This window comes from Fusarium oxysporum, chromosome 5 (genome assembly GCF_000149955.1).
Source record: "Fusarium oxysporum f. sp. lycopersici 4287 chromosome 5, whole genome shotgun sequence".
Taxonomy (NCBI): Eukaryota; Fungi; Ascomycota; class Sordariomycetes; order Hypocreales; family Nectriaceae; genus Fusarium; species Fusarium oxysporum.
The window spans coordinates 3,766,812-3,790,618 of NC_030990.1; the positions used below are offsets into that span (position 1 = coordinate 3,766,812).

The 23,807-nt window shown below is 47.8% G+C and overlaps 7 protein-coding genes across 10 annotated transcripts; 5 read left to right on the top strand and 2 right to left on the bottom strand.

Annotated features, from left to right (window-relative positions):
* Nucleotides 1–417: 417 nt before the first annotated feature.
* Nucleotides 418–4,472, bottom strand: FOXG_02282 (exportin-T). 2 transcript variants are annotated; one of them, XM_018379679.1, is made up of 3 exons: nt 4,109–4,472; nt 2,349–3,888; nt 418–2,300 (listed from the first exon to the last, which is right to left on the bottom strand). In XM_018379679.1, exons 1-3 carry the CDS (start codon nt 4,118–4,120, stop codon nt 781–783), a joined length of 3,072 nt encoding a protein of 1,023 aa, XP_018235756.1. In that variant the 5' UTR covers nt 4,121–4,472; the 3' UTR covers nt 418–780. The 2 variants fall into 2 exon arrangements, with proteins under 2 accessions (XP_018235756.1, XP_018235757.1); XM_018379680.1 differs by lacking the exon at nt 4,109–4,472 and having other exon boundaries at nt 2,349–3,932.
* A 1,753-nt stretch (nt 4,473–6,225) lies between these two features.
* Nucleotides 6,226–6,348, top strand: FOXG_18271 (uncharacterized protein; the record flags this gene model as incomplete). Its single annotated transcript, XM_018398334.1, has 1 exon — nt 6,226–6,348. The coding sequence occupies one exon, from the start codon at nt 6,226–6,228 to the stop codon at nt 6,346–6,348; it is 123 nt and encodes a 40-aa protein (XP_018235758.1).
* A 1,690-nt stretch (nt 6,349–8,038) lies between these two features.
* On the top strand, nt 8,039–10,504 carry FOXG_02283 (uncharacterized protein). Of its 3 annotated transcripts, none has more exons than XM_018379682.1 (3): nt 8,280–8,856; nt 9,000–10,129; nt 10,182–10,504. In XM_018379682.1, exons 2-3 carry the CDS (start codon nt 9,108–9,110, stop codon nt 10,279–10,281), a joined length of 1,122 nt encoding a protein of 373 aa, XP_018235760.1. In that variant the 5' UTR covers nt 8,280–8,856; nt 9,000–9,107; the 3' UTR covers nt 10,282–10,504. The 3 variants fall into 3 exon arrangements, with proteins under 3 accessions (XP_018235759.1, XP_018235760.1, XP_018235761.1); XM_018379683.1 differs by having other exon boundaries at nt 8,836–8,856; nt 8,994–10,129; XM_018379681.1 differs by having other exon boundaries at nt 8,039–10,129.
* A 2,673-nt stretch (nt 10,505–13,177) lies between these two features.
* On the top strand, nt 13,178–14,821 carry FOXG_02284 (uncharacterized protein; the record flags this gene model as incomplete). The annotated part of the gene is made up of 4 exons (XM_018379684.1): nt 13,178–13,360; nt 13,408–13,669; nt 13,718–14,295; nt 14,351–14,821. The coding sequence occupies 4 exons, from the start codon at nt 13,178–13,180 to the stop codon at nt 14,819–14,821; spliced, it is 1,494 nt and encodes a 497-aa protein (XP_018235762.1).
* A 3,217-nt stretch (nt 14,822–18,038) lies between these two features.
* Nucleotides 18,039–19,665, top strand: FOXG_02285 (uncharacterized protein). Its single transcript, XM_018379685.1, has 2 exons — nt 18,039–18,662; nt 18,720–19,665. The coding sequence occupies exons 1-2, from the start codon at nt 18,359–18,361 to the stop codon at nt 19,310–19,312; spliced, it is 897 nt and encodes a 298-aa protein (XP_018235763.1). The 5' UTR covers nt 18,039–18,358; the 3' UTR covers nt 19,313–19,665.
* A 214-nt stretch (nt 19,666–19,879) lies between these two features.
* FOXG_02286 (aspartyl aminopeptidase) lies at nt 19,880–22,005 on the top strand. Its single transcript, XM_018379686.1, has 2 exons — nt 19,880–20,309; nt 20,361–22,005. The coding sequence occupies exons 1-2, from the start codon at nt 20,144–20,146 to the stop codon at nt 21,782–21,784; spliced, it is 1,590 nt and encodes a 529-aa protein (XP_018235764.1). The 5' UTR covers nt 19,880–20,143; the 3' UTR covers nt 21,785–22,005.
* On the bottom strand, nt 20,287–23,221 carry FOXG_02287 (uncharacterized protein). The gene is made up of 3 exons (XM_018379687.1): nt 22,807–23,221; nt 22,573–22,740; nt 20,287–22,515 (listed from the first exon to the last, which is right to left on the bottom strand). The coding sequence occupies exons 1-3, from the start codon at nt 23,020–23,022 to the stop codon at nt 22,264–22,266; spliced, it is 636 nt and encodes a 211-aa protein (XP_018235765.1). The 5' UTR covers nt 23,023–23,221; the 3' UTR covers nt 20,287–22,263.
* Between the last annotated feature and the right edge of the window lie 586 nt (nt 23,222–23,807).

Consider the following 23,807-nt stretch of genomic DNA (forward strand, 5'->3'; position numbering starts at 1 on the left):
TTGTTAAAGAAAGACGATAGAGAGTGTATAACAGAATGGAATCAGAATTAGATGGTGATGGTAGTATCTGTGAAGCTGATGGTGCAAGAAGAAGGCCAGGAATCAGGAGGAGGCATATCCCCCATATAGGTGATGCTCTGCTGTGTGGACTTGCCCCTTTCATAGATTCAAATTGCCATACAGTAAGTACTACTTGCCTCGTTATCTTGTGAAGAAGTAACGCCCGAGGAAAGCGGAAGCACCAAAGTTCACCAGATCAGGAAAGTGATATCAGGCCTTGATTCTCGTAATAGTCTGCGTTAGACGATGTACCTAAAGTCAGGGGTTCCTTAACCAGATAAACACTTCTTTGACTGTTGGCCAAGGGTCGAGGTATTCTGAAGAACATTAAAAAAAACATCATCACGAGTAATCAGTCAGCCAGAACAAACAAGTCATGTGCTTATGTAGAAGTGTATTTATTTCATCCTTGTCCAAGCCTCTCTACGCCCTCATCCTCCCCCCAACAGCTATCCACATTCCATAATACCCAGCCGCCCAAATGAAATAACTAAAAAAAGGGGGAATATTTGTTTTGACTGCGAATGACAAAGAAGACGATTCTTTTTAGCTCTAATAGGTCTGTCCACAAAACTCCCTGAACATGCGCCGTGAGGCTCCCATCCATCCATACATCCGCCCTCGTCTCCAATCGTCATCATCATGAGTTCAACCTCACCATGCATGCTTTCCAGACATGGCATCTCCTTCAAATCGTAATCGTATTTTCTCCTTCAGTATCTACTGTCGGGACTTCAGCAGGTTGTGCAGGTATGAAGCAAACTGCCTCTTGTCCGTCGACGTCGTAAGAGATCGTAAAAAGTCATCACCGTTGACCCCAAGGCTAGGGAAGATGTTGTTTTGGAGTTCCTGGATAAAAGACTCGCCTGTCTTGGTGTAAATGGTCTGCTCTAGACCTGCAATCTCTGTAAGAATTTGCTTAGTCTGAGCGTCCTGGTAAGGCCGGAAGTTGGGGTTCTTCATAACCTCCCAGCAAGTCGAGTGGAACCTTTGAATCATGAAATGATCAAAGCCAGGGAATGCAGGGTTGGGGCTACCAGAAGGAGCCGTTGGGTTCTGCGAAATAGTGGCAACGTCAGGTCCTCCCCATATAGCTGCCATTCTTGTCATCAGAGTGAAAGCCAGACGGCTACCGCCGATGTTACCCTCAAGGGTCTTGGCGAGCTCAATGATGGAAGAAATCATAGGCTCAAAGAAGCCCTGGTTAGATTCACTGACGAGAACACCATCTAATCCATTGTTCAGAATGATCTGGAGAAAAGAGAGGTATTCCCTCCTCAACTCAGCCAACTGGATCTCATCATCGGTACCAGCAATGGGTTCCGTAAGCCCACCGAAGATACGTTGAAGCAAAGGCGTCAAAAGCATGTTCAAGACCTCGTAAATTTCAGCCTTGAAGCCAAACACCACCTGATCCAGTAGACGAAGAAACATGGCCATCTCGTCCTTAGATGAGCTCTGGGACAGCAGTCCTTCAATCCACTGGGGCAGCTGGGGCAGCACAGCAGCACCAAGGACCCCCAACAGCTTAGAAAAGGCTGATCGGCAAGCAGTTCGGATCTCAGAAGACGAGTTCAGCTGGTTGAGGGCAATGAGAATGGCTTCGGCTGCGCGAGAAAACTCATCGGAGACAGCCTTGTCAGGAGGTCCATGTGCATTAGCGGAAGTGATGCCTGGAGTCCAGTCAGAGAACCCGTGGGCCAATGTACCCAATGCCATAACAATGTGGTGGACTTGAAGGGTGGCCTGCGCATCTCCAGACTTGGCTCGTGGGAGGTGTCCTTCCATGTCGGTGAATAGGGGGTCCATAACAGATCGGGCGTACAAGGCCTGCTTATCAGCAGGTGTACTTTGGGTCGAGGAAATACAGCCAATGGCTTCGAAAAGGTACAGTTGGCTCGTAAAGAGAGCATCCGCGGAGTGGTCAGATTCGTCTGAAGACATATCGTCATCGGCATCATCACCAGGGACCTCAGCCTTGATGGGCAAGAGATCTCCGATCGACTGGATGACTGTCTCTGCAACATTGCCAACCTGAGCACGCAGCTGCTTGATGAAGCGGTGGAACAAGTACCACGATCGTGTTTTTATGCGAACGTGGTCATGGTGAACCAATCGCACAAAGTTCTCTAGAACTTGAGGGATATACTGTAAGAGATGGTTCTCGAAAACAACGCAATATCTCACACAAATCTCCATGTACTGCAAAAGGATGGCGGGATGAGAGAAGTTTGCAATACCTACATTGGTTAGCATCACCACTGTAGCTGGTTTACTGAAGCACTCACCAGATTCAACCATCTTCTGCATCATAACCACTAACCTCTCCGAGGCCTCAGTAGAGGGCTGGTTTTTGGTGCCCAGTCCTTGGTTGGGAAGTGCAAGCTCGCCAAAGAGGTACATCTCATACAAAGCAAGATCAAGATCTCGCCAGTCCATTTGCGAGCCCTGCTGGTCAAGAGTTTGAAAAGTAGTGGCAACCAAGTTGCTGAGCATATCCATGTACAAAGGCTGGTCAATGGCCGCAATTGATTTTTGCAGATTCTGTAGCTTGCGACGTAGCTCTTGAAATTCAGCTTCATCTGTGAGCTCATCTTCATCACCCCAGTTGGTAGTCTCATCGTATCTCATCTTGTGGATGATGGCATCTAGGATTGGCGCAAGCATACCGCCGTAGTCTTGGTGGACAACAGTGAGTTTACGGAGGAAAGTGAGCAGGTCTGTCAGGGCGGGAATGACAGACGAGCAGACCTCATCATATTCGTCAGAGAAGAAGCGCAGAAGGAAAGGGAGGAACCCTTGGAGGTGCTGATTAGCTCTAGCGCGAGTGTCATCACTGATCTGGTTGTCCTCGAGGGCCCGTACGATATCGGAGAGTACGGTGTTAACTAACTTGGCAACTGCTTCGGCCAGGTCCGTATCGTAACGAGAGGTTCCCTTGTACTCGCTCAAAGGGGGGCTAGCAACTAATTGTTCAACAATCTCCCTGAGGTTAATGAAGGAGATCATCTCCATCTTGTCTGCCGAACGCATCTTCTTGCCACATATCTCATTCAAGGTATCAATGGCGGTGTCGCGGACCTTGTCTTGCACATCAGTGCTTGGTCGGCCGACTACCGGCAGCAGCAGCCCGAGCATATCCTGGCTGATAACCAAGGAGATGTCCATCCAGCTAACCCACTTGCCCAGGACTTTGAGAACAAGTTCTACGACGGTATCGTTGTTCGAGTATCGTGTTAGGAGCTGCTTCCACGACTCAGACACCTTGTGCATATCCTGAGCTCGAAGCTGGTCCTTGAGCTCGGTATTTCGCTTGGCCTCGTTGCTCTGCCGTGACAGAAGCATATCGGCAATCTCGTCATGGATGGATCCCAGAGTTCGAAGATAGAAAACGACGCCCGGGACGTTGTCGGTGTTTGTGGAGAGCCCGGTCAACTCAAGTTGGTCGTCGAGGAAGCTCTGCCATCCGTCTTGGTAAAGAAAGACAAACAAGTACGTCAATGTTTGTGTGAGCTTGTTCTGAAGGTGATAAGGGTCGGCTTCTTGTTGGGCGTTAGGACCGTATGTTTGGCGGCAGTATTGGAGAAGGGTGTCTTTGAGGAAAGCCAGGCTTGCCTGGTCGAGACCTTGAGTGTGCACCGCATAGTTGACCACTTCAAGACAGACCATGCGCACGACTTCTGATGTTTGAGGGGTTCGAGCGAAGAGGGTAGTGCAAGCTTGCCATCCTGAGGGATCGTTTCGTAGTTGGTTTAGGTATTCGAAAGCTTGCTCTTTGAGAGATTGATCGGAGGTGGGGTTCGAGAGAATCCCGACGGCATTCTCGACCTGAGCCATTGGGATCAGAGTTAGCAAAGAGACGATATCATGCATTCATAAGCTTCAGATAACAACCATCCCGTCGGGTCGGGCCTTGAGAATGTGGACATTGGGCCGATGCGGGCTTGGCCATCCAGGAGTGACGGCTGAAATGGCGGGGCACGAGAGCACCCCAGCGAGCGTCATGGGACAAAGACGAAGATGATGGAAGAATAACGTAGTAACTCACCTGAGCTTCCATGATCAAGATTCAGGTCGTGACAAACACTAGAGTGAGAGGTATTCCAAGTATGGACGATGCTGCTATAACTCCGGCAGCCTCAGATACACAGCATCCAGCATAGTTATGATAGAAAATAAATGGACAAAGTGAACAAGGCTACCGAGGGGTCATGCCTAAACGTGGTTGGTATTGAAAGCTGGGGAAAAAGAGTCTGTACAACAGGCAGGGGTACAGCTGATGGATCTGGAGCTATCCCAATGGCAGGAGCTTCAAAGAGAGCCGAAATGTGCACAAAAACAGGCGATTTGAGACGTTGATGCTGATTTTGGATTGGATAGCGTGTGAAGACTGCGTTTTTATCAAGACGTGCTATTTCTAAAAGTCGGTGCGCTGAACTTCTTGGGTCGATGTGGGGTAACTCTTTCGGCTCATGTTCGGTAAAAGGACCTCCCCCATCACCATCTCGGGAACCTCCATCATCAAGCTCATCAACTGCAAGGTACCAACCTATCTACGCTCTCGTTGACATCTCATGTAACGAGATACTGCATTAGTTCTATGTCGATGTAGCACTGAACCTTGTTTGGAAACGCATAAATATGCCGAAAGTCTTAACAGCTTGAGCTACTTTCGAACCCAAACACTATTCAACCCAAACGATTTCAACGCTCTGATAACTCTATTTCATGAGTTAAACATATATCGAATAGCATCCTTTGGGCACATGTGAGCCGTAATGAACCTTCCAAGATTCGACATATCAGGTCAAACAGGCTACGTGAACCCTACTAGTGGGGTAGGGCAATCGAAGGAAGCCGTAACTCGATCTCCCTCTTCTTCTGTACTTCGATCTCGAGGCGCCCAGATCAGATACAAGTGAGTCTTTGAGGTTTCAGTGAAGCACGAATCAAACCTTCGTACACCTAGCCATGTTTGTTTGCATCGATCAAGGTGTTACCAAACTTATGCGTTAGTCAGACTTCCACTCACCAGCACCGACCAGTTGGATATCAGTTACGCCTGTGTTCTCAACACACTCTAGACAGCGAGGTGATTATTTATACCAAGAAATCATATGTTGATGCCAGTCAACTCGTCTTGCGAGCGTGAGTGGCTGTGAGATAAACGCTCATATACCTCAAGCTCCAGCCGTTTCAACTGTAACTCAATGGAAGTAAAGTATATGAAACTGCTAGTCGCCGAAAGATTAGGCATCGATAAGGTTGCCTTAACGTTATAACAGCGGTTCCAAAAGCTGGATGAAGCTCGAAATGATCAGGTATACGATCGTCGAGGCCTGGGATGAATGTCAATGAATGTCTCTTAAGGGCCGATTAAACCCCGCAGCAAAAGTACAGCGTCAAGAACTTGCATATTGCTGATCGCAAAAACAATGAGTGCCATCATATGTTAAGTTGAAATAATGGTTGGGTAAGGGGCCGGAATATTAGAGTCTGGAAACGCTGATTATCAGCGATATTGCCAACTCATGGTGGTAGGCGCTTCGCATGACGACACTCGTTTTGAACTTTTGGCATGAAAACTGATTCGGAAGAGCTGAGGGCCGATCAAATAACCGATGTTTCGTTCGGAGAATAAATCGGCATGGCCGCCCTCTGAAACTTGGAACAAACGAATCTCTTGCTCAACGACAAGCATCGCTGGCCCATTACTCGAACGCATGACGTGAACTTGGGACCCAGCGTCTGTGGGCCGTGTGCTTTGTTTCTCGATAGTTCCTGGGAAAAAGTGACGATCGACAACTCAAGCGCTGAAACAACAGAGATCGACAGGCGCTCGGCGCTACACACGTGCGAAGCCTTCTTTGGTGAGCATGAGGGCGATTATCAATGGAGTAGGCAGCCCAAGATAGAGAAGAGTCGTCAGCTTCATTTCCCCATCTGTACCCTCCTTGTTGGTGCCAAGTTGGAGCTATGTATGATTGCCAAACATTCAGATATCCACTCTTTATCTTGCATTATTTAACAAGAAAGAATGTTTTAAATCTCCTATAGCGGAGAGGTTTATTATAGATAGGGGATTTTTGGCTTATACTGTTTCTGAAATGCGGGTGTTTTTTTGATACGCGGGCTCTCGCTGCAACAATTCGTTGCCAAGCTTCCATGACAGGCGGCATGATCGTCAGGAGGAGGCGGCAAGCCACTACCGGCTGGGGCATTGGCTCACAATCAGCCAAGACCCAACCAAGGAGAAGCAGGGGTCCTAGGGGAGGCAAGAAAACTTAGGACCTTTGCCCTAAGGGATGAAAAGACTTAGGTAAGTTTAGTATATTTTAGTAGATTTTTAGACCTGTTTATTTCGGCACCCTATTTAAATGTCAGAAGTTTTATTACCCCCGAGGTGTGGATGTTGATGCCGGCTTTGTTGTTACGGAAGCAGACAGCACAGCTGCCACAGCATGTCGAACAAAAAATAAAGAATAGAAGTATCTCTAGCTGTGATTGTAATCGACGATCGAATACGGACAGTCCGATTAAATCGTCGATGGTGGACCTTTAAAAAAGCGAGCCGCGTAAGATGTCAATATTGTGGTTCTTTGTTTCAAATGAATTCGACGTCATGAGCTTCAAAAGTTGCTTTTTGATCAACACCCGCGAACTATCTAGTTGCTGATGGTGTGACAAGGAACGAGCATCGCGGGAATAAGCATTCATCCAAGGCCCAAGATTGGACGAGATTGAATTTGCGTTTGCGAGTTAAATGACCATAGCGAGCTTTGAGGTCTCTTTACAGTTTGTAATGCAATGCAATGTTACAATGTGAGATCATCGTCACCGCCTCGAAAATACCGTCTTGAGAAGCTGAGATCAAAGACCTTCACCGACACAACTCCATAGTCTTCTCAATCATCTTTTTGTCTCACATTTTCGTATTTACAATTAACATTAATCTCTCCAAATCGATCCCAGTTAAGCAACCGAGATATGTCTTTTAAAGGCCTGTAATTTGGGGTATATCGCTGTCCAGTTCTTCCAGATTTAGAACATTTGATCTCGGTTCTGGTTATATTGTGATGTTGCACTTTCGGCCCTCCTTCATATCCACATAGTCGATAAGCCTAGCTTACGGATCTGGTGATGAGCGTCAGCTGGCTGGTGTTTCTATCTTGGGGATTGCTTGTTCAATATAGCCTTCCGATAGCCTCAGCCTAATCTGAAGTACGCAATAGTTTAATCAATGCCAAGTTTTTACAAGAGATGAGATGCTCATGACATCCGTTTCTGGGGCGGAGTTCAAAGGGTGGTTGCAGTACTCTGTGGGTTCCTGCATTAGAGGAGTGGCGCTGTGAACCCTGTCTCACGGAGCGTTTAGTGTTGTATCAGATTTTGTGCAAGGAAGATGAAGCCAATCAAATGAATCATGCAAGCCCTGGATAAAGTCACAATGGCGCAGTGCTGATCCAAGATACCTTTCAATAATTCATTGGTTATTACAACTTGTGCTCTGAGACATCATGTTCCGTCTTTCGGTGTAGAGCCAACATGCTCAAAACGCCTCAGAGAACGCTGCAGCTATAGAATACAAGAAATAAGCTTCAAGATAATATTGAAAAATCTATATGCCGCATACCAGGTTGCACATAAGGCGAAACAAGACATGTCTTGGCCTTCTATCAAGGGTCTGGAAGACAATCGACAATCCTTGGCCCAACGTTTATGCAAACCTTTTTAGTGAGGCAAGGGCGCACAAAGGCTTCTGAGCCCCTGCATAAAAGGGTTATACGCTTGCACAAGTCCCTGTATCGTAGCGGTCGGCCTCCAAACAGCAGGGGGGCAGGGAGGCTAGAGGCTACCTACCGCATTAGGTAGTAACGCAGCACCAACTTCCGCCGGGGCCAGTTACCTTACCTCTCATCCAGGGAATAGGATACACCCTGGTTTCGCCTTTCATCAACTATCCCTGATCAACATGCACCAAGCATCGATCCTCATATGCCGCGTTCTAAGGTGAGGCCGACTAGACACAGTGGAAGGACACTCGAGAAACACAGCGTTGGATATTGCTTCGACAACCATTCCGATTCTTCATGCGTTGTAGAGGCTCATCGAGCTGTCATGCAACAGATTAACAAGCTTATACAACCTGTATCAAACCTCGACAAACTGTTCGCTAGACTTGGCGCCGCAGAAGTACCCCCCTCTTCTTTCAAACGGCCACTCAGAAGCCAAAATATGCCTGTCGATCGATGGGTGTGGCGGAATCCACTTTAGACGACCGAGATGAAGAGAGGGTGAAAGGACGGCGTTCGACTGGTCCACACCTTGTTTCCGACCACCAGTTGGCCACTGATATTTCGGGATTGATACCAGGAACCATACGTTCTTCCCAAAACGGTCTGATCTCGGAGCATCTTTGCTTCTCGGACAGAGATTCTCTTGAGAGTTCAAGGAAAGCCTCACAACGCTCTTGTTTTGAAGGCTGAACTCGGTGGTCCGAGACCACAGTACGAAAATGCATTGGCGACATCTACCGTGCTCCTAGTCATGGACCACTGTCCGTGACCCAGATTCAGTGGTGATCCAACAGCCATCTTTCAAGGATGATATGGGTCTCGGATCCACGGACCACAGAAACGTCCATGGGTGGTCGACCGACTTTGAAAGACTGGGGCAGCGACATGGCTTCCCCCAGCTTTGATGGACCGTCCGCTAGGGCCGCACACTTCATCCCATGTTTGTTGCCTTTACTGGAAGCCCCTTGGACCCAGAATGGTTGACCTCCTGGATGATCTGGTACGTAATCTCCGTATAGGAGTTGATGCTCTTTGTGTGGATGGACATCGGTATTAATATGCGACCATCCTGCGGCCTCAAACTCGACTTTTCTTCTCTTTCTTCTTCAGCCCAACAAGCCATTTCTAAGCTGCCAGTTTCAGAAACTTTTGACCTCGGTCGTCCATTCTTTCACCACTTTCGATATATCAACATATTTTTGAGCTTATAGCTTCAGCCTTTCATTACCAACTTTCAACCAATTCTTCAAGATGCGTTACTCTACTGCCGCCGCTGCTCTCTTGGCCTCTGGTGCCATGGCCACCGAGGTCTCCAAGGTCTACGAGACCAAGCGAGTTACCATCACCTCTTGCGGTCCTGAGGTCACCAACTGCCCTGCTCGATCTACTGTCACCAGCAACACCGTTTACCCTGTCCCTCCCCAGGTCACCTCTGCCGAGCAGGGCAGCGAGACCACCGAGGAGGTCCCTGAGGTTCCCGAGACCACCGAGGCTCCTGAGCTTCCCTTGACCACCTCTACCATCTACTCTACCAACATCAGGACTATCACCTCTTGCGGTCCCGAGGTTCCTGACTGCCCCGCCCGATCTGGTACTCCCGTCGTTGTCACCGAGACCATTGCTGTCTCCACCACCATCTGCCCTGTTGAGCCTACCGGTGGTAGCGAGAAGCCTGGAAAGCCTGAGCAGCCCGGCAAGCCTGAGAAGCCTAGCCAGCCCGGTTACGAGCAGCCTCCCGCTCCTCCTGCTGAGACCAAGCCCGTTGAGACTCAGCCCGGCTACGAGCAGCCTCCTGCCCCTCCCGCTGAGACCAAGCCTGCTCAGCCTAGCCAGCCCGGTTACGAGCAGCCTCCCGCTCCTCCAGCCGAGACCAAGCCTGCTCAGCCTGAGCACCCCGGCAAGCCTGGCAAGCCCGTTGTCCCCGGACAGCCCCAGAACCCCGGTAACGGCACCGTCCCTCACCCTCCCGTCTACCCCAACCCTCCCGCTACGCAGAGTGGTGAGAAGCCCGTTGTTCCTCCCACTCCTGTCCCCGTCCCCAGCAACCCCGGCAACCCTGAGCAGTGCGTTCCCTCTCAGTCTGTGACTGCTATCACCAAGGAGTACACCACTGTCCTCACCAGCGTTGAGTACTCTACCATCCAGGTTCCTTGCCCTACTGGCACCACTCCCGGGAACCCTGGTAACCCCGGCCAGCCTGGCCAGCGTGAGGCTCCTACCGGACCTGCTGTCCCCCCTCCTGCCAGCACCACCATTGGCGGTGGGAACCAGACGTAAGTATTCCAGGTATCCCGACTTCTGATCAATTTACTGATTATCTTCCAGCGTTCCTACTCCTCCTGCCGTTACTGCTGGCGCTGCTACCTTCGCCGGCTCTGCTTTCTTCGCTGCCGTCGCTGGTCTCGCCGCTTTCATCCTGGTCTAAAACTATTCCCCTTTCTCTTAGCATCTGTTGAAGCCTGCAGGCTATGGCAACTTATGAACTCTTGTGTTTAATGGTCTTGCTGGAATGTATAGTACTCGAGTAGACTTTTGAATACATTGCTATTTTGGCTTACTTCTATGTACTTATATATATCTGATCCGCAGTCTGGGATATGCGATTGGAACTTATTTGCTATTGTTTAATTCTGACATGATATCCCCTATATGTCGTATTCTTTGAGAACTATGTGATTCTCAACTTGCTCACAACTAATGTAAATTCTCAACATGAATGTCGTTGCTATTGGGGCGGACACTAGTTGACGCCAAGGAGTATTGTCAAGCCACCCGATCGTAGACCCTGGCAAATCCGGGGTGAACGGTTCGCCAATGCATATGCTCCACCCATCTCATTTCCCAACCTTGACCACTTGGGATCTGAAGCACCGGCGTCGATTATCCGAATGGGAACACGCAAATTGCCAAATGTCGCTTCAGGGAACTCGTCTTCAATGCATCTCGATCAAACGGGAAGATCGCTCGGTCTAGATTTTTCGTAACATGTGATTTGGGTCAGATGGTTTGCTTGACATGGATTCTTGAAGGGAAGTTCATTTCATTTGCCACAAGGTGAGTCTATGCTGGTGTCTGCTGACTCGGAGCTGGAATTGAAATGAGTAAATGAGCAAGAGGATGAATGCACATGTAGCTGGGTCGGTTTTCATAAAGACCTGTTTAGAGGGTTGGTTCAGTTGAGCGTACTAGCAAGACAGTGATGCCATTTGGTGCGTGCGTTAGTATTGAGGGTTTTCTGAAAGCTGCATTATATACTACGTGCCACTCAGATAAAATGGTATCTAGGGTATCAATATCATGGGAATCACGAGCATGGTAGGTGTTCTCTACAGCCTCATGAGAAGAGATTCATCGAGACTGATACTACCCTGTACTCTCAACTCATGAGTTTCTATCGGCGCCCTTTTCCCATTACTTATTAAAACAACCATATGTAGTTTTATGTAATATATTATTTCTCATACTTCTGTCATTAGATGTTTTGTCAAGGTCGATCTGGCATGAATCTCGTTTCCCGAAACTCACGTCCAATGAAAGCTAACGCTTCGTGGTGTAAACAAACATCGCATTCCTTTATGGTTTGAGGGTGCCAGTTAACTCAATGGAGGAAGAAAAAAATATAAAGAAGGAAGAATTGAATTCTGGAAGTTACAATATGGTCCTCCCCTCCTGACCCGTGGTCAACAGAGTGTTCGTGACAGTTGCGGGCCACAGTGCTGAGTCTTGTGATCGAAGGGTAGAGGATATAGAACGACAATTGGGCGAGAACCTATCTAGGCGGTCAAAATAAAAAGAAGAGTTTACCGAAGGAAATAAATAATTCGGAGATATCAAGAAGTACGACCATATTATACATGGCCTTTCAGAGTGTTGTGACAGAACTCAGGGCTGGAATCAGAAATAAGCTCTTCGCATCCCAACGAACTCACGATTTTGTCCCAGTGACTATCTCGCAGCCGACTGCGAACTCTCAGAGCGATAGCAATAGCCAGGTGCTGAGTTCCTTTGCACTCTATAAGTGACCCGTCTGTTTACACGTGGTTGAGGTAGTGAGAACAAGACGATAAGGGCCCATATCACCAATTTGGTGGATTTGGGCTGGGGCATGTTCTAGCTGCATATATGGTGCCATGTAAATGGAGACCTGTTGATATGCTATCTTCTCTCTAGCCCCCTACAAGATCACATGAACATGGGCTTTATAAAGCCAAGATGGGAGCATATCCTTCCAAAAGACTTTTAGGTGGACACTTGCCCGTCAACTCCATATTTCTCGTTGATCATCGCATGTAATACTTCTCTGATACATGTTGTACTTGTGTAAGATCATACCAACGCCGATTCGCTTTGTATTACTGAATACCTGCCCTTTGTAATCAATACTTACAAGTGTTAGTCCTTGTGTACCAACTGCGCTGGTGCCTTACCTTGGTTCAACTTCTTTGTCCTAAGGTAGTCAGGTAAGACGGGTGTCTCCGAATTAGCAGAGGCAACCAATTCCCCGCATAATAAGAATGTATGGATGTCTTTGATTTCTAGGAGAAGTTGGGGAAACTCAAAGCCACAACAAAAGTACGTACCGCAGATATCACAACTTCTCTCACTTGAGAAGTTCTAAGCCATTCAAAGCCCGTCCCTTTCAGAATGGACTTGACAAGTATGTTAAAGCCCTTCATTAGTACTAAGCTTGTCTTTCTTAGAAAACAGATTTGCAAACTCAAGGAAGGGAACTTGAACACGAGACTGAGAGGAACTTAGAGAGATAGTGTTGGCGATAAGTGCGTGACTATGCTCAGAACAGCTTGGAATATTCTTATCTTGAGATATGATTATATTAATTTTGACCATGCTGATGATAAAGGGAGTATTTTATGAGTCTCCCGTCTTGATTCGTGAGAAGGATTAAAGTGTATGACAGCAAACGAAGGAACCACTCTGTACGTAGCATCGGCCCTGCTTTGGGACGTCAAATAGAGAGAGCCTTGGAATATGCGACTACATTGACGAAATTCATCTCGTCATCGCGAGATCTAACTTTGATATTTACTGTGGGCCAAGTCACGATGTATTCGATGCGCTCCGCGTGTGGTTGACGAATGCCACAGTATGACCTGCCACAAAGTCAATTCGCAAAGGATAAAGAGCGACCAGAAGCTACACACATCTTATCAACAGGTACTTGAATACAACTCTCCCCGGTCTTCGTTCGTTCTATCTTTGTTCAACATTCATCTGTTCCGACACGTTCGTTCTGTAAACACTCGATTAGTACCTTCTTATCCATCCGTATACCCTATCAAGCATACACTCACGACTTCAGAATGCCTTCAGATGAAATCGCTGTTGTCGAAGAAGCAAACAATTCCAACTCTACAAACGAGAAGAAAATTTGTCTTGGCGCGAGCAACTCGAATCGGTCCTCCAGGAGGAATAGCCACGCCCCAGAAGTAGTCGACGATGCGGTCTTTGGCCATGTTGGCGAAAAAGGCCCCAACTATCGCAGCGTATGTAGCCCTCTCTGCCATGATCCGTGGCGCTAATATATGTATAGCTTTCAAGGATAGGTACCATCGCCCTCATGACGAAAACCCAAGTCGGTCTCGGTGTCCTCGCTATCCCCAGAACGTTCCATGCTCTCGGACTTATCCCCGGCGTCTTTTGCCTCGTAGCCATCGGCGGTATGACATCTTGGTCGGGTTACATTGTTGGTACTTTCAAGCTCAACCACCCAGAAGTGTACACTATAGACGATGCTGGAGGCAAGATGTTTGGCAGGATTGGTCGCGAAATCTTTGCTGCGATCTTTATGCTGAGTAAACATTTCTCTTCCCCATACCAAGGCTACTACTAATATTATACAGACTGGGTCTTCATCTCTGCATCAGCTATGCTGGGTATCTCGGTTGGGCTCAATGCTGTATCAAGCCACGCCCTCTGCACCTGGACCTTTGTCATTATCGCCGCTGTCAGCACATTTCTCTTAGCCAGTATCCGAACCTTGAGCAAGATAGGATGGATTGCATGGGTTGGTGTTGTCTGTATCATGACCGCCATCTTCTCTGTTACCATTGCTGTTGGAGTCGAGAATAAAACTCCTGCGGCTATTGAGGGAAACTCTACTACGTTCAGGCTTACCAACGACCCTCCATTTGCCGATGCCATGGCAGCAGTCTCTAGCCACATCTTCGCCTACGCCGGCACGCCCGCCTACTTTTCCATCATCGCCGAGATGCGAGACCCGACGCTTTACACATCAGCGCTTATCTGGTCGCAGAGTATTATGACTGCTGTATACGTTGTGATTGGTGTTGTTATATATTACTACGTCGGCTCCGAGGTTGCATCTCCTGCTTTGGCTTCTGCCGGTCCTACCATGAAGAAGGTCGGCTTCGGATTTGCTCTGCCGGGCCTCTTAGTCAGTGCCATGATTGTCACACATGTAAGACTTCCCAAAACCCAGCATCTCGTCATGCGATTATTGACAACAACCATAGTTACCAGCCAAGTACATCTTCCTTCGTATCCTCCGCGGCTCTGAGCACCTCCACCGCAGCAGTTTCATTCATTGGGGTACTTGGCTTGGCTGCACTGGCGGCGTCACTATTATCGCCTACATCATAGCCAGCGCTATTCCCATGTTTGACCCTCTTGTGTCATTGGTTGGTGCATCTTTCGGTGTCTTCCTTTGCTTCCAGCCCTTCGGATGTATGTGGCTGCACGACAACTGGGGATGCAGGAAGCGTGGCCTCAGGTGGAAAGGAGGGCTCGCCTGGAGCATATTCATCATTATTATTGGCACCTTCCTCATGATTGGCGGCACATATGGCTCCATTGAAGGCCTTCTTTTTGCCACTCGAGATGGATTTGGTGCCGCTTGGGGTTGCGAGGATAATTCTATCACTGTGCCCTCGAACTCGACAGCCAGCGCTAACTCTACAATCACTAACTCAACAACCACTCCCTAAACGTGGCTGGCTCTTTTTATACTCTAGATATTTGAGTATAGGTGGTCCTCTTTTCCCTTTTCTTAACTTGATAGTATACATCATAAGATATCCTGTATGCGTATGGCTTAGAGGAAACTCTGATATAGTCAAGTGAGCAGTGCACAGATAAAATCTCACTTGTCAAACTTTGATTCCATTGCAAAATGTGACTTGTGGAACTTGCTGTCCTGGTAATAGGCAGGTTTTCCCCGCAGTAAACTTGTCCTCTATCTCAGAGATAGGCTACATTTGAGTTTTGTGGTTGTACAAAATAGACTTTGTTCTCATCTAAATTTAAGCTTAGATGCCAATGGCCAATCATGTTTTCTCCGGCACTTGATGCTACTTGGCAGGGGTGTACCAACAATTTGGTGTGAGATTCCCGAATAGGCATTCAAGATCTACTAGGGTTCAGCCAAGACCTTGGCATAGCGACATGGATATCTGCACTCTTGGCTATTTTCAATGCTTTGTATAAACGTTGAACCCCCATCGTTGTCGGGTGTCAATATTGAAGCCCATTGAAGACTCCCAATGGGGAAGAGGAAAAGTAGACATCCCTTTAGTGTTTGGGCGGTACTAGGAGAGATTGTGAAGTTGGAGAAGAGACTCTAATCTCTTCGGCTACCATACTGGCCGAAGATCAAAGCCAAAAACTCAGTTTCTACCACGAGTCCAAGCTATAGGGCCGAGATTGAGTGTTTTGACGATTAGCCTGCTAGTATGCGATACCCGTATCGCCACGGTTACCAATCTCGGTGACAGCCGTATTGCCGAGGACGCTATTGGGGATTAGTCCTGCTGAGTTTATGCTGTATTTCGACGTGCTTGGGGCTGCTGTCCCAGCCAAGTTAATATAAGAGGCTCAGGGGATGCAGAAGATAGTAGGAGAGCTATTTGGCTTCGTGCATACATGCCCCAGAAGCCCAAGGAGATACATCCTCCTCAGACTTCAATGCTTGCATACTACGAGTGACGTTTAGACCTGAACTTGGCGATATCTGATAGACCCCGTGGCGGCATTTGGAGGTTAGGGGATATCTTGGCGGGGAAAGGCTTAAGATACGAGGACGTTGTGCGAGATCGGACCGAGTATCAGCCGCGGCCAATGGAGTTGGAGATATTACCTAGGCTTTTTATGCTTCTATTTATCTTGCATTGGCTTCAGGGCCTGGCGTCGATAAACTTTCCCTCATGTTGCCTCGTTAGAAAAAATGACTGTTGGACATTGGATTTGGAGAGACTCGATGGCTTTTGAAGGGCGAAACCGCCCGTTGGAAAATTCGATCGAGGGAAGTAGTAGTACTCAGGTTCCAAAGCGCAGATGGCACTTCATCGTTAGTCAGAGGTTCTTTTCTTAATGTTGTAAGGCTGATAAGTGGGAAGATTGAAGCTGCGCAGACTGCTCCAGCATTGGTTTAACTCTTATATGGGGCTATTGAGTAGATGAAATCTGTATAAATGGAATATATACAATAGGCTCTTGGCGCAGCCATGGGTATTGGCAGAAGAGTTGCCTCTGGTTGTGGTGAAATTTGTCTGTTTGTCGTTATAGAGGATATGTTTTCTGCGAACTTGTGAGTAACAGGACCCCCAGAGTTTTGACTACGATGACAAGAAATGATAACGTTCATTGAAGAATATGATTGGGTAAGGAACGTTAAAACGCAAGTATGAGGCTCTATTTGCACGCGGATCGGAGCTATAAAACGGCCAAGCTGCATCTAACGCACCGGCACGGACACGGAGTCGGACCAAGTGACATCCAATCTTACTCCGTACGGAATACAGTCATACGAACAAATAGCCTGGAACGAATAAATGAAAAAACTTCACTACTAAGACAGTTCCCCTACCAATGAACCAAGCCTCGTCACATTTTTAAGCTCCGTGTTCAAGAATCTGACCAGTACAAACCGCGTGGCCCGTACCACGTAAGAATGCGGAGAGAGAAGACATCTTACGATAAATCTTTGTGATTGTATGTATTGTTGTGAGCAGATTGGGCTGAACTATGAATCATTACGCGTACACGTGTTGAAGTCAGCGAGGTTTAGATTGCTGGAGTGGATGGTAAGATAATAGTTTGGTGGATTATGGATTATGGGCTGGTGGTTAGATAGCTGTTTCAACCTGCACTGCACTCCGGCAGATAGATATCTTGCAGAGACGAGGTACTGTTTCAAGGACCAATTTGCTGTAAATTGCAATGCAGAGATTGTAGAGCTGAATATGCAACGTGAGCTTCATAAGGCACACATGCTGGCAGAAGCAAGAGAGTCTCCAGTGTTGAGCTGATGGCTCCAGCCGATGACGGGTGTAAGCCGGGTCAATTACGCAAATCTTACAGGAAATAAGAAAAATATGCCTAAAGGTAAAAGCACCGTTAGTCCCATTCGTCATTATCCTAAAATTGTGTTGTCGAAAAATGTGACACAACTCAGGCTGTAAAGTCAAGGATAATTTCCCCAAGCCTCCACGAGAAAACTGAAAGAGAAAGCGATTCGAAAAAAAGGGCTGAATGACGCATCATTAACGGATAGAGTCCTACGCAGCGCTCATTCCCGTGGCCAAGATGATGATTGGTCGGGTCGTGGTGATCAATCTCACTCGGACTCGCTTCTCGCACTTTTGCTTTTAGCGTGTGTGGTTCTACCGCTATCTTTATCTTTGGGTCCTGATGTGATAGGCTGATTTGCCCCATTGATCATCCTTGCTTCTGGCAGGGAATTATCATGATCTGTTTGATGCTGTTTCAGCTGTAAGCGTCAGAGGACATCATTACGAAAAGATACTGAATGAGGACATATTAATTGACTTTTCTGTAGTGTAGTCCTAAGAATCTTGAGTATTGTTGTGTAAGCCAATATGCAAATTCCGTATGTTCTTGCAGACCTTGATAGACGTCAAAGGTACCGGTAATACCATCCAGAGCGTGGATCTACATGCGGCTTTGTTAATGCTGACACTGCCCCGTTTTTGAGGCTGATGCTATGCTATCCCATCCACTAAAGATGTCCATGATCCTGCGTCTTATTGGTCTCAATGATCGACATTCGCGTGCCCTCGCGCTAAAAGAGCGAGAGCGACAGCAAGCCTACCGCTACCTTGTGCTTAGCAGATGAGCCTCCTTGTGTTAGTGCCAGACTAGCAAATGCACTGCATTCGTTGCCTTGTCTTGCTATTCCGTGTCTGCAGTTTGAAGATCCGAGTCCGACATTATCGCTGTCGTAGCCATTCTCACATATCAAATCTGCATGTTTCTGCAGCTCTCATCATGTCTATATCAATGCCCCATCCTCCCCTCCAAGAACATTCTTTTCTCACCATCATTCACACATCAGCATCTACATTCCTACAACCTTATCTACTGTCATCTACAAAGCCTATTAAACAACACATAAGCTTACCTTTATCCGGCCGAGAACAAATACAAATACACCACTCGCTTCTCCTTTACTATCCCGACTTACACGCTGGTATCGACTTACAACGCAATACACATCAACCAACAATATGCCTTACAATTACACCATCAGGCCCGAAGATGCCTTCGGCTCCGATTCGCCCTGTAACTTGGATACTTGCCCTGTTGAGTGGAGTATCTACAGCTACCGACCTTCTCTTGCTGCCAACATTGTCTTCGTCGTTCTCTTCAGTCTCATTGGTCTTGTCCACGCATATCTTGGCTTCCGATGGAAGAGTTGGGGTTTCATGACTGGTATGCTTCTTGGCTGCATCTCTGAGATTGTTGGCTATGTCGGTCGTATCATGATGTGGTACAACCCCTTCTCCTTCAACGCTTTCATGATCCAGATTGGTAAGTCTCAATGCTTTTTATTCAACCTAACAATCACAATCTGACAGTTTGTTTCAGTCTGCCTCACGATCGCTCCCGTCTTCTATACCGCTTCCATCTATGTCACCCTCTCCAAGACAATCAACTTCTTCGGCCCCGAGCTCTCTCGCTTCAAGCCCGCATTGTTCTACTGGGTCTTCATCCCCTTCGATATCGTCTGCCTCATCCTCCAGGCTGCTGGTGGTGCCATGTCTACCGAGTCTGATAGCAATGTTGGTGTTGATGTCTCTATGGCCGGTCTTGTCCTCCAGGTTGTCGTCCTGGTCGTCTTCATCGCCGCCTTCTCTGATTACATGATTCGATACTGGCGATCTGGTCATGCCAAGGCTTTCGGCTGGCGTGAGACTGCCTTCTTTGCTGGTCTCTCTACTGCCATCATCCTTGTCCTCACTCGATGCATCTATCGTGTTGCTGAGCTCCGTGAGGGTTATGATGGTGATCTGATCAAGCACGAGGTCCCCTTCATCATCCTTGAGGGCATTGTCATCGTTCTTGCTGCTGTGGCTCTCTGCTTCGGTCACCCTGGTCTTGTCTTCAACAAGCCTCAAGTCACCACTTCTGTCTCTCAGGTTGAGAAGGGTGTTGTTTCCGGCTCTGAAAGCAACAACTAAGCGTTCAGTCACTCGTATCTCAAAAATCTGGGGCTTCTGGTCCAGGACCTTTGAAGATGTTTTCTTTTGTTAAGCGGATAGCGATGTGGTTGTCACTTTGATTTTGATTCCCCCTTGTTTGCGTTTGGGCTTGATAGAATTGGGATATTGGATACCTTGTAGCTCTGGCGATATGAGGACTTGCTACCGAGCTTTAGATGAGTTGTTGAACGATTTCAGAATGGGATAGATGGACTGCATATGCCATATGATTAGAAAATTTGGAATAGAAATACCTTGAACAATCTTTTGTTTTCCATCTGTCCGCAACCCAGGAAATGAATAAGAGCAGCTCTATGTCTCATTCCTTCTCGATGATATATCTTGATTGGCTGACTGAAAGTGCAACTTCTGGTGAATTGTCAACCAATTGGCTTTGATGCCACGAGCCAGGATAGCGAATGACAATGGTACATGTTGGACACACAGCGCAGCCTGCATTGAGATTGACCAATGACGGTGGGCTACAGTTACCTATCAGGCTGAGCAGACTTACACATTTTCTTATATATCTTGAATAAGAACATCAAATCAAATCTAGTATCATGACAATGACTTTGATATCTTCGTGCTTCATTCAGTTCCGCGATAGGAAGCTTGCTATGGATGATAAGATAAGCCCCACTACTAACGGCATCAGGTGCGGATTGAATGCAGATGACGACCAACCAAACCAAACACCACATGACCCAACCTAACCCATGTACAAAGGACGTCGTTGATCTCTCAACTTATTTAACTTTGCCTTAATTAGTCACCGCTTTCTCGACTCTTTCACCATCTCTTCAACAGATGCTCGCTCTCTTTCGCGTCTCTTCACGTCGAGCATCGCCTTTCAGAACCTCAATTGATACTACCCCGCGTCTATTCCCAGCTTCATTCTCGACTTCTTCGTCCATCATGGCACCTCCTCAAGAAGCTCTCGACTTTATTGAGTTCGTCAATGAGTCGCCAACCCGTTGGTCACCTCAATTCCACCATAACCCTAATACCTGCTAACACACTACAGCTTATCATGCCGTTCAGTCTGCCTCGGCTCGCTTCGAAAAGGCCGGTTTCAAGCTTATCCGTGAGCGCGACTCTTGGGCTTCGACCCTCCGACCTGGCGGTAAATACTACCTCACCCGCAATGCTTCGACTATCGTAGCCTTCACCATCGGTCGAAAGTGGCGCCCTGGAAACCCTGTCGCCATCATTGGAGCCCATACCGACTCTCCCTGCCTTCGACTGAAGCCCGTATCCAAGAAGACCAATGTCGGCTACCTCCAGATCGGCGTTGAGACATATGGTGGTGGTATCTGGACCTCGTGGTTCGATCGCGACTTGAGTATTGCCGGCCGTGTCCTGGTCAAGGAGGGCGACAACTTTGTTTCAAAGCTCATCAAGGTCGACAAGCCCTTGATCAGAATCCCAACTCTCGCCATTCACCTTCACCGACAGACCAACTTCGACCCCAACAAGGAGACCGAGCTTTTCCCCATTGCAGGACTTGTTGCAGCTGAGCTGAACAAGGGAACAAAGGATGAGAAGCCCGAGGAGAAGAAGGATGACAATGAGGAGGATGAGGAGTTCAGGCCTCTGAAGGTCATGACTGAGAGACACCACCCTCAGGTCCTTGACGTTATTGCAGCTGAGGCAGGAGTCGAGGTTTCTGCGATTATAGACTTTGAGCTGATTCTCTACGATACTCAAAAGTCATGCATTGGTGGCCTTAACGACGAGTTTATCTTTTCTCCTCGTCTCGATAACCTTGGCATGACATACTGCTCTGTAGAGGGACTTATTGAGTCCGTCAAGGATGAGTCCTCGCTTGAGGAAGATAGCACCATCCGGTTGACCGTGTGCTTTGATCACGAAGAGATTGGCTCGACCTCGGCACAGGGTGCCAACTCCAACCTGCTGCCATCGGTCATCCGCCGTCTGTCTGTTCTTCCTGGAAAGGACACTGCCAGTGAAGGTAGCTATGAGGCTGTTCACCACGATAACGAGGAGGCTACAGCATACGAGCAGACTCTATCACGATCTTTCCTCGTATCTGCTGATATGGCCCACTCTGTGCATCCCAACTATGCTGGCAAATACGAGTCTTCGCATCAGCCAGCCATGAACGGCGGAACTGTTATCAAGATCAACGCCAACCAGCGATACGCTACCAACTCCCCAGGAATAGTGCTCCTTCAGGAGTGTGCTCGTACAGCTGGCGTTCCTCTTCAGCTCTTTGTCGTCCGCAACGATTCGCCCTGCGGTAGCACCATCGGACCCGGCCTCGCTGCCGCTCTTGGTATGAGGACTCTGGACCTCGGTAATCCGCAGCTCAGCATGCACAGCATTCGTGAGACGGGAGGTACTGCCGATGTCGCTTACGGTATTAAGCTGTTCAAGGGATTCTTTGAGAACTATGGATCCCTGGAGCCCAAGATTCTCATCGATTAAGCATTAGAAGTGGAGCATCATATGACGTCGGGTGTCATTGGAGTTGGGTGTAGAAGCGAGGAGTGGATGAATGAATGAATACAGGGCAGCATTACAGCCAAGAGTTGGACGTAGTCTCACTTGTATATATCTTGTTAGATGAATGAGCAATGTCACTTTATCATTAAAACTGGGCTCAGGTATGTCCTTGTGAATGAACATATCCAGACATTGCAACCCCAGTCCGTGCAATGCAACTCCTCTCTAACGCCTTTGGATATCTCTGATGAATCTTATCCAGATGAGAACACACTTATGTCTCATTACCGCCCATGATCGTTAAATCAAATAATGCTTTCCAAGCAAATGCCTTTCCATCGTACATATCTCGCTTCACATGCCCGCCATGCCCCGCTCATAAAAGTAAGAAAGCCATCAAGAACTCCCCAACACCATCCCATCTTCTCCCCCCCCTTTTTTTTTTATATCCCGATATCTCATCAACTTTGCTCCTCGTCTTCCTCCTCCATGATCTCTGTCTGCTGTGAATCTATCGAGTCTCTTCGCGATCTTGTCTCTGTCTCTTCCTCTTGGTTGGACACGCTGGCGGACTCGGGGCTTTGTACGCGGACGACGCGTGGTGACTCGCGGGGTAATGGTCGTTGTTGTAGTTCGGAGAGGGGCACGGTTGTTTGGCCTGTGCGGACTTTGTAGTTTGCGAGGGATAGACGGAGACGAAGTGTTTCTGCTCTCTGTACGATATTAGCATACATATATATATGTAAGTGGGGAGGGTGTAAATAACTGACTTGTCTTATTTGTTGGCGTGTAAGTGTTGTAGTCTGCTGTGTGGGTTGTACCGTTGTAGGAACCGCAGCCGCATCATGTTCGGTTGCAGCAGTAGCCCATGAATTATCGTTGGCAGATGTGTCGAAGACAGAGCTAGCATCAGGACTGGCACTCCTCTCAGACGCGTCCTATACAATCAATGTTAGTTACAAGTTCATTTCCCATATTGATATCTTGTAAGTAATAGAGCATACCTCATCACGTCCCAGACACGCCTTCTTAGCAGCAGGCGCGCTGCCCTCAATATCAAGCAACCTCTTCCTCCCCTCGATAGCCATCTTTACAGGACTATGACCCAATGCAGGCTTGAATAAGTTCTTTGGTGCAGCAAGCGCGTTAGAATCCAAGGGAGCGAGGGCGCGTCGCTTCGTAGGTGATGATGTAGAGGATGATGTAGCTGATTGCTCCATTGCAAGCTGAAGCACTCTTTATGTATGCACGAGAGAGAGGGGGAAGTGAAAGTATAAACAAAATAGAGCTTAAAGTTTGTATGCTTTAATCGCGTGTCGAGGCGTGTTAGTGGGAGGACGTTGAGATGGGAAATGGTAAAGTAGAGTAAAGTAGAGTGGTGGTTTTGTTAAAGGGACGCGGACGATAAGATAAGGCGGGGTGGCTTTTTTGGATTGGAGAAAACGGAAAATGGTCAAGTTACTAAGGATGGAGGATGGTTTGGTGTTAATGGCGTCGTTCCTGGTCAACGAAACACGACAACAATAAATATTATGCAAGGAGATCAACACTTTGAAACAGACTATTGTTCTTCAATTCTTAATATTCAATTATTGATGTCGATGTCTCGTTCTCCCTCAACACTACTGACACTCACTGATATCTCATCCCCCCCACTGGCAACAACCCCCAGAAGGCGTAACATTAAATTGATCGTCTAATTGACCTCACCTGTCACGTCCGTAACCCTAACCCAGCCTCTTACGCCCGACACGGTCGCGCTTTATATCCCTGTCTCAAATCTCAGCCAACCTCGCCCATATTTACTCATTTCCTGAAACGGTCTAGCTGAGCTGACATAATCTTCCCCAGCCGTCAACACTGCAGATTCGCGTGCCGTGTCGGAGGGTCCATCGTTCTATTCCAAAGACAGCCTAGCGTTTGTGCCTTCGGACACGGGAGGCGCGTGCCTTGTGGGGCATGATTCCCGTTGCGGCCCGGATGCAGGAACGGGTGTTGGCCGGAC

Excerpts from the sequence above, each read along its gene's own strand:
- FOXG_02286 (XM_018379686.1), top strand. The coding sequence starts at position 20,144 with ATGCTCGCTCTCTTTCGCGTCTCTTCACGTCGAGCATCGCCTTTCAGA. Across the intron at positions 20,310-20,360 it reads CGTCAATGAGTCGCCAACCC|CTTATCATGCCGTTCAGTCT; the intron begins GTTGGTCACCTC and ends AACACACTACAG.
- FOXG_02287 (XM_018379687.1), bottom strand. The coding sequence starts at position 23,022 with ATGGAGCAATCAGCTACATCATCCTCTACATCATCACCTACGAAGCGA. Across the intron at positions 22,741-22,806 it reads CGTGTCTGGGACGTGATGAG|GACGCGTCTGAGAGGAGTGC; the intron begins GTATGCTCTATT and ends TTGATTGTATAG. Across the intron at positions 22,516-22,572 it reads CACGCCAACAAATAAGACAA|AGAGCAGAAACACTTCGTCT; the intron begins GTCAGTTATTTA and ends AATATCGTACAG.
- FOXG_02282 (XM_018379679.1), bottom strand. Across the intron at positions 2,301-2,348 it reads GCAGAAGATGGTTGAATCTG|GTATTGCAAACTTCTCTCAT; the intron begins GTGAGTGCTTCA and ends TAACCAATGTAG.
- FOXG_02285 (XM_018379685.1), top strand. The coding sequence starts at position 18,359 with ATGCCTTACAATTACACCATCAGGCCCGAAGATGCCTTCGGCTCCGAT. Across the intron at positions 18,663-18,719 it reads CGCTTTCATGATCCAGATTG|TCTGCCTCACGATCGCTCCC; the intron begins GTAAGTCTCAAT and ends AGTTTGTTTCAG.
- FOXG_02283 (XM_018379681.1), top strand. The coding sequence starts at position 9,108 with ATGCGTTACTCTACTGCCGCCGCTGCTCTCTTGGCCTCTGGTGCCATG. Across the intron at positions 10,130-10,181 it reads ATTGGCGGTGGGAACCAGAC|CGTTCCTACTCCTCCTGCCG; the intron begins GTAAGTATTCCA and ends ATTATCTTCCAG.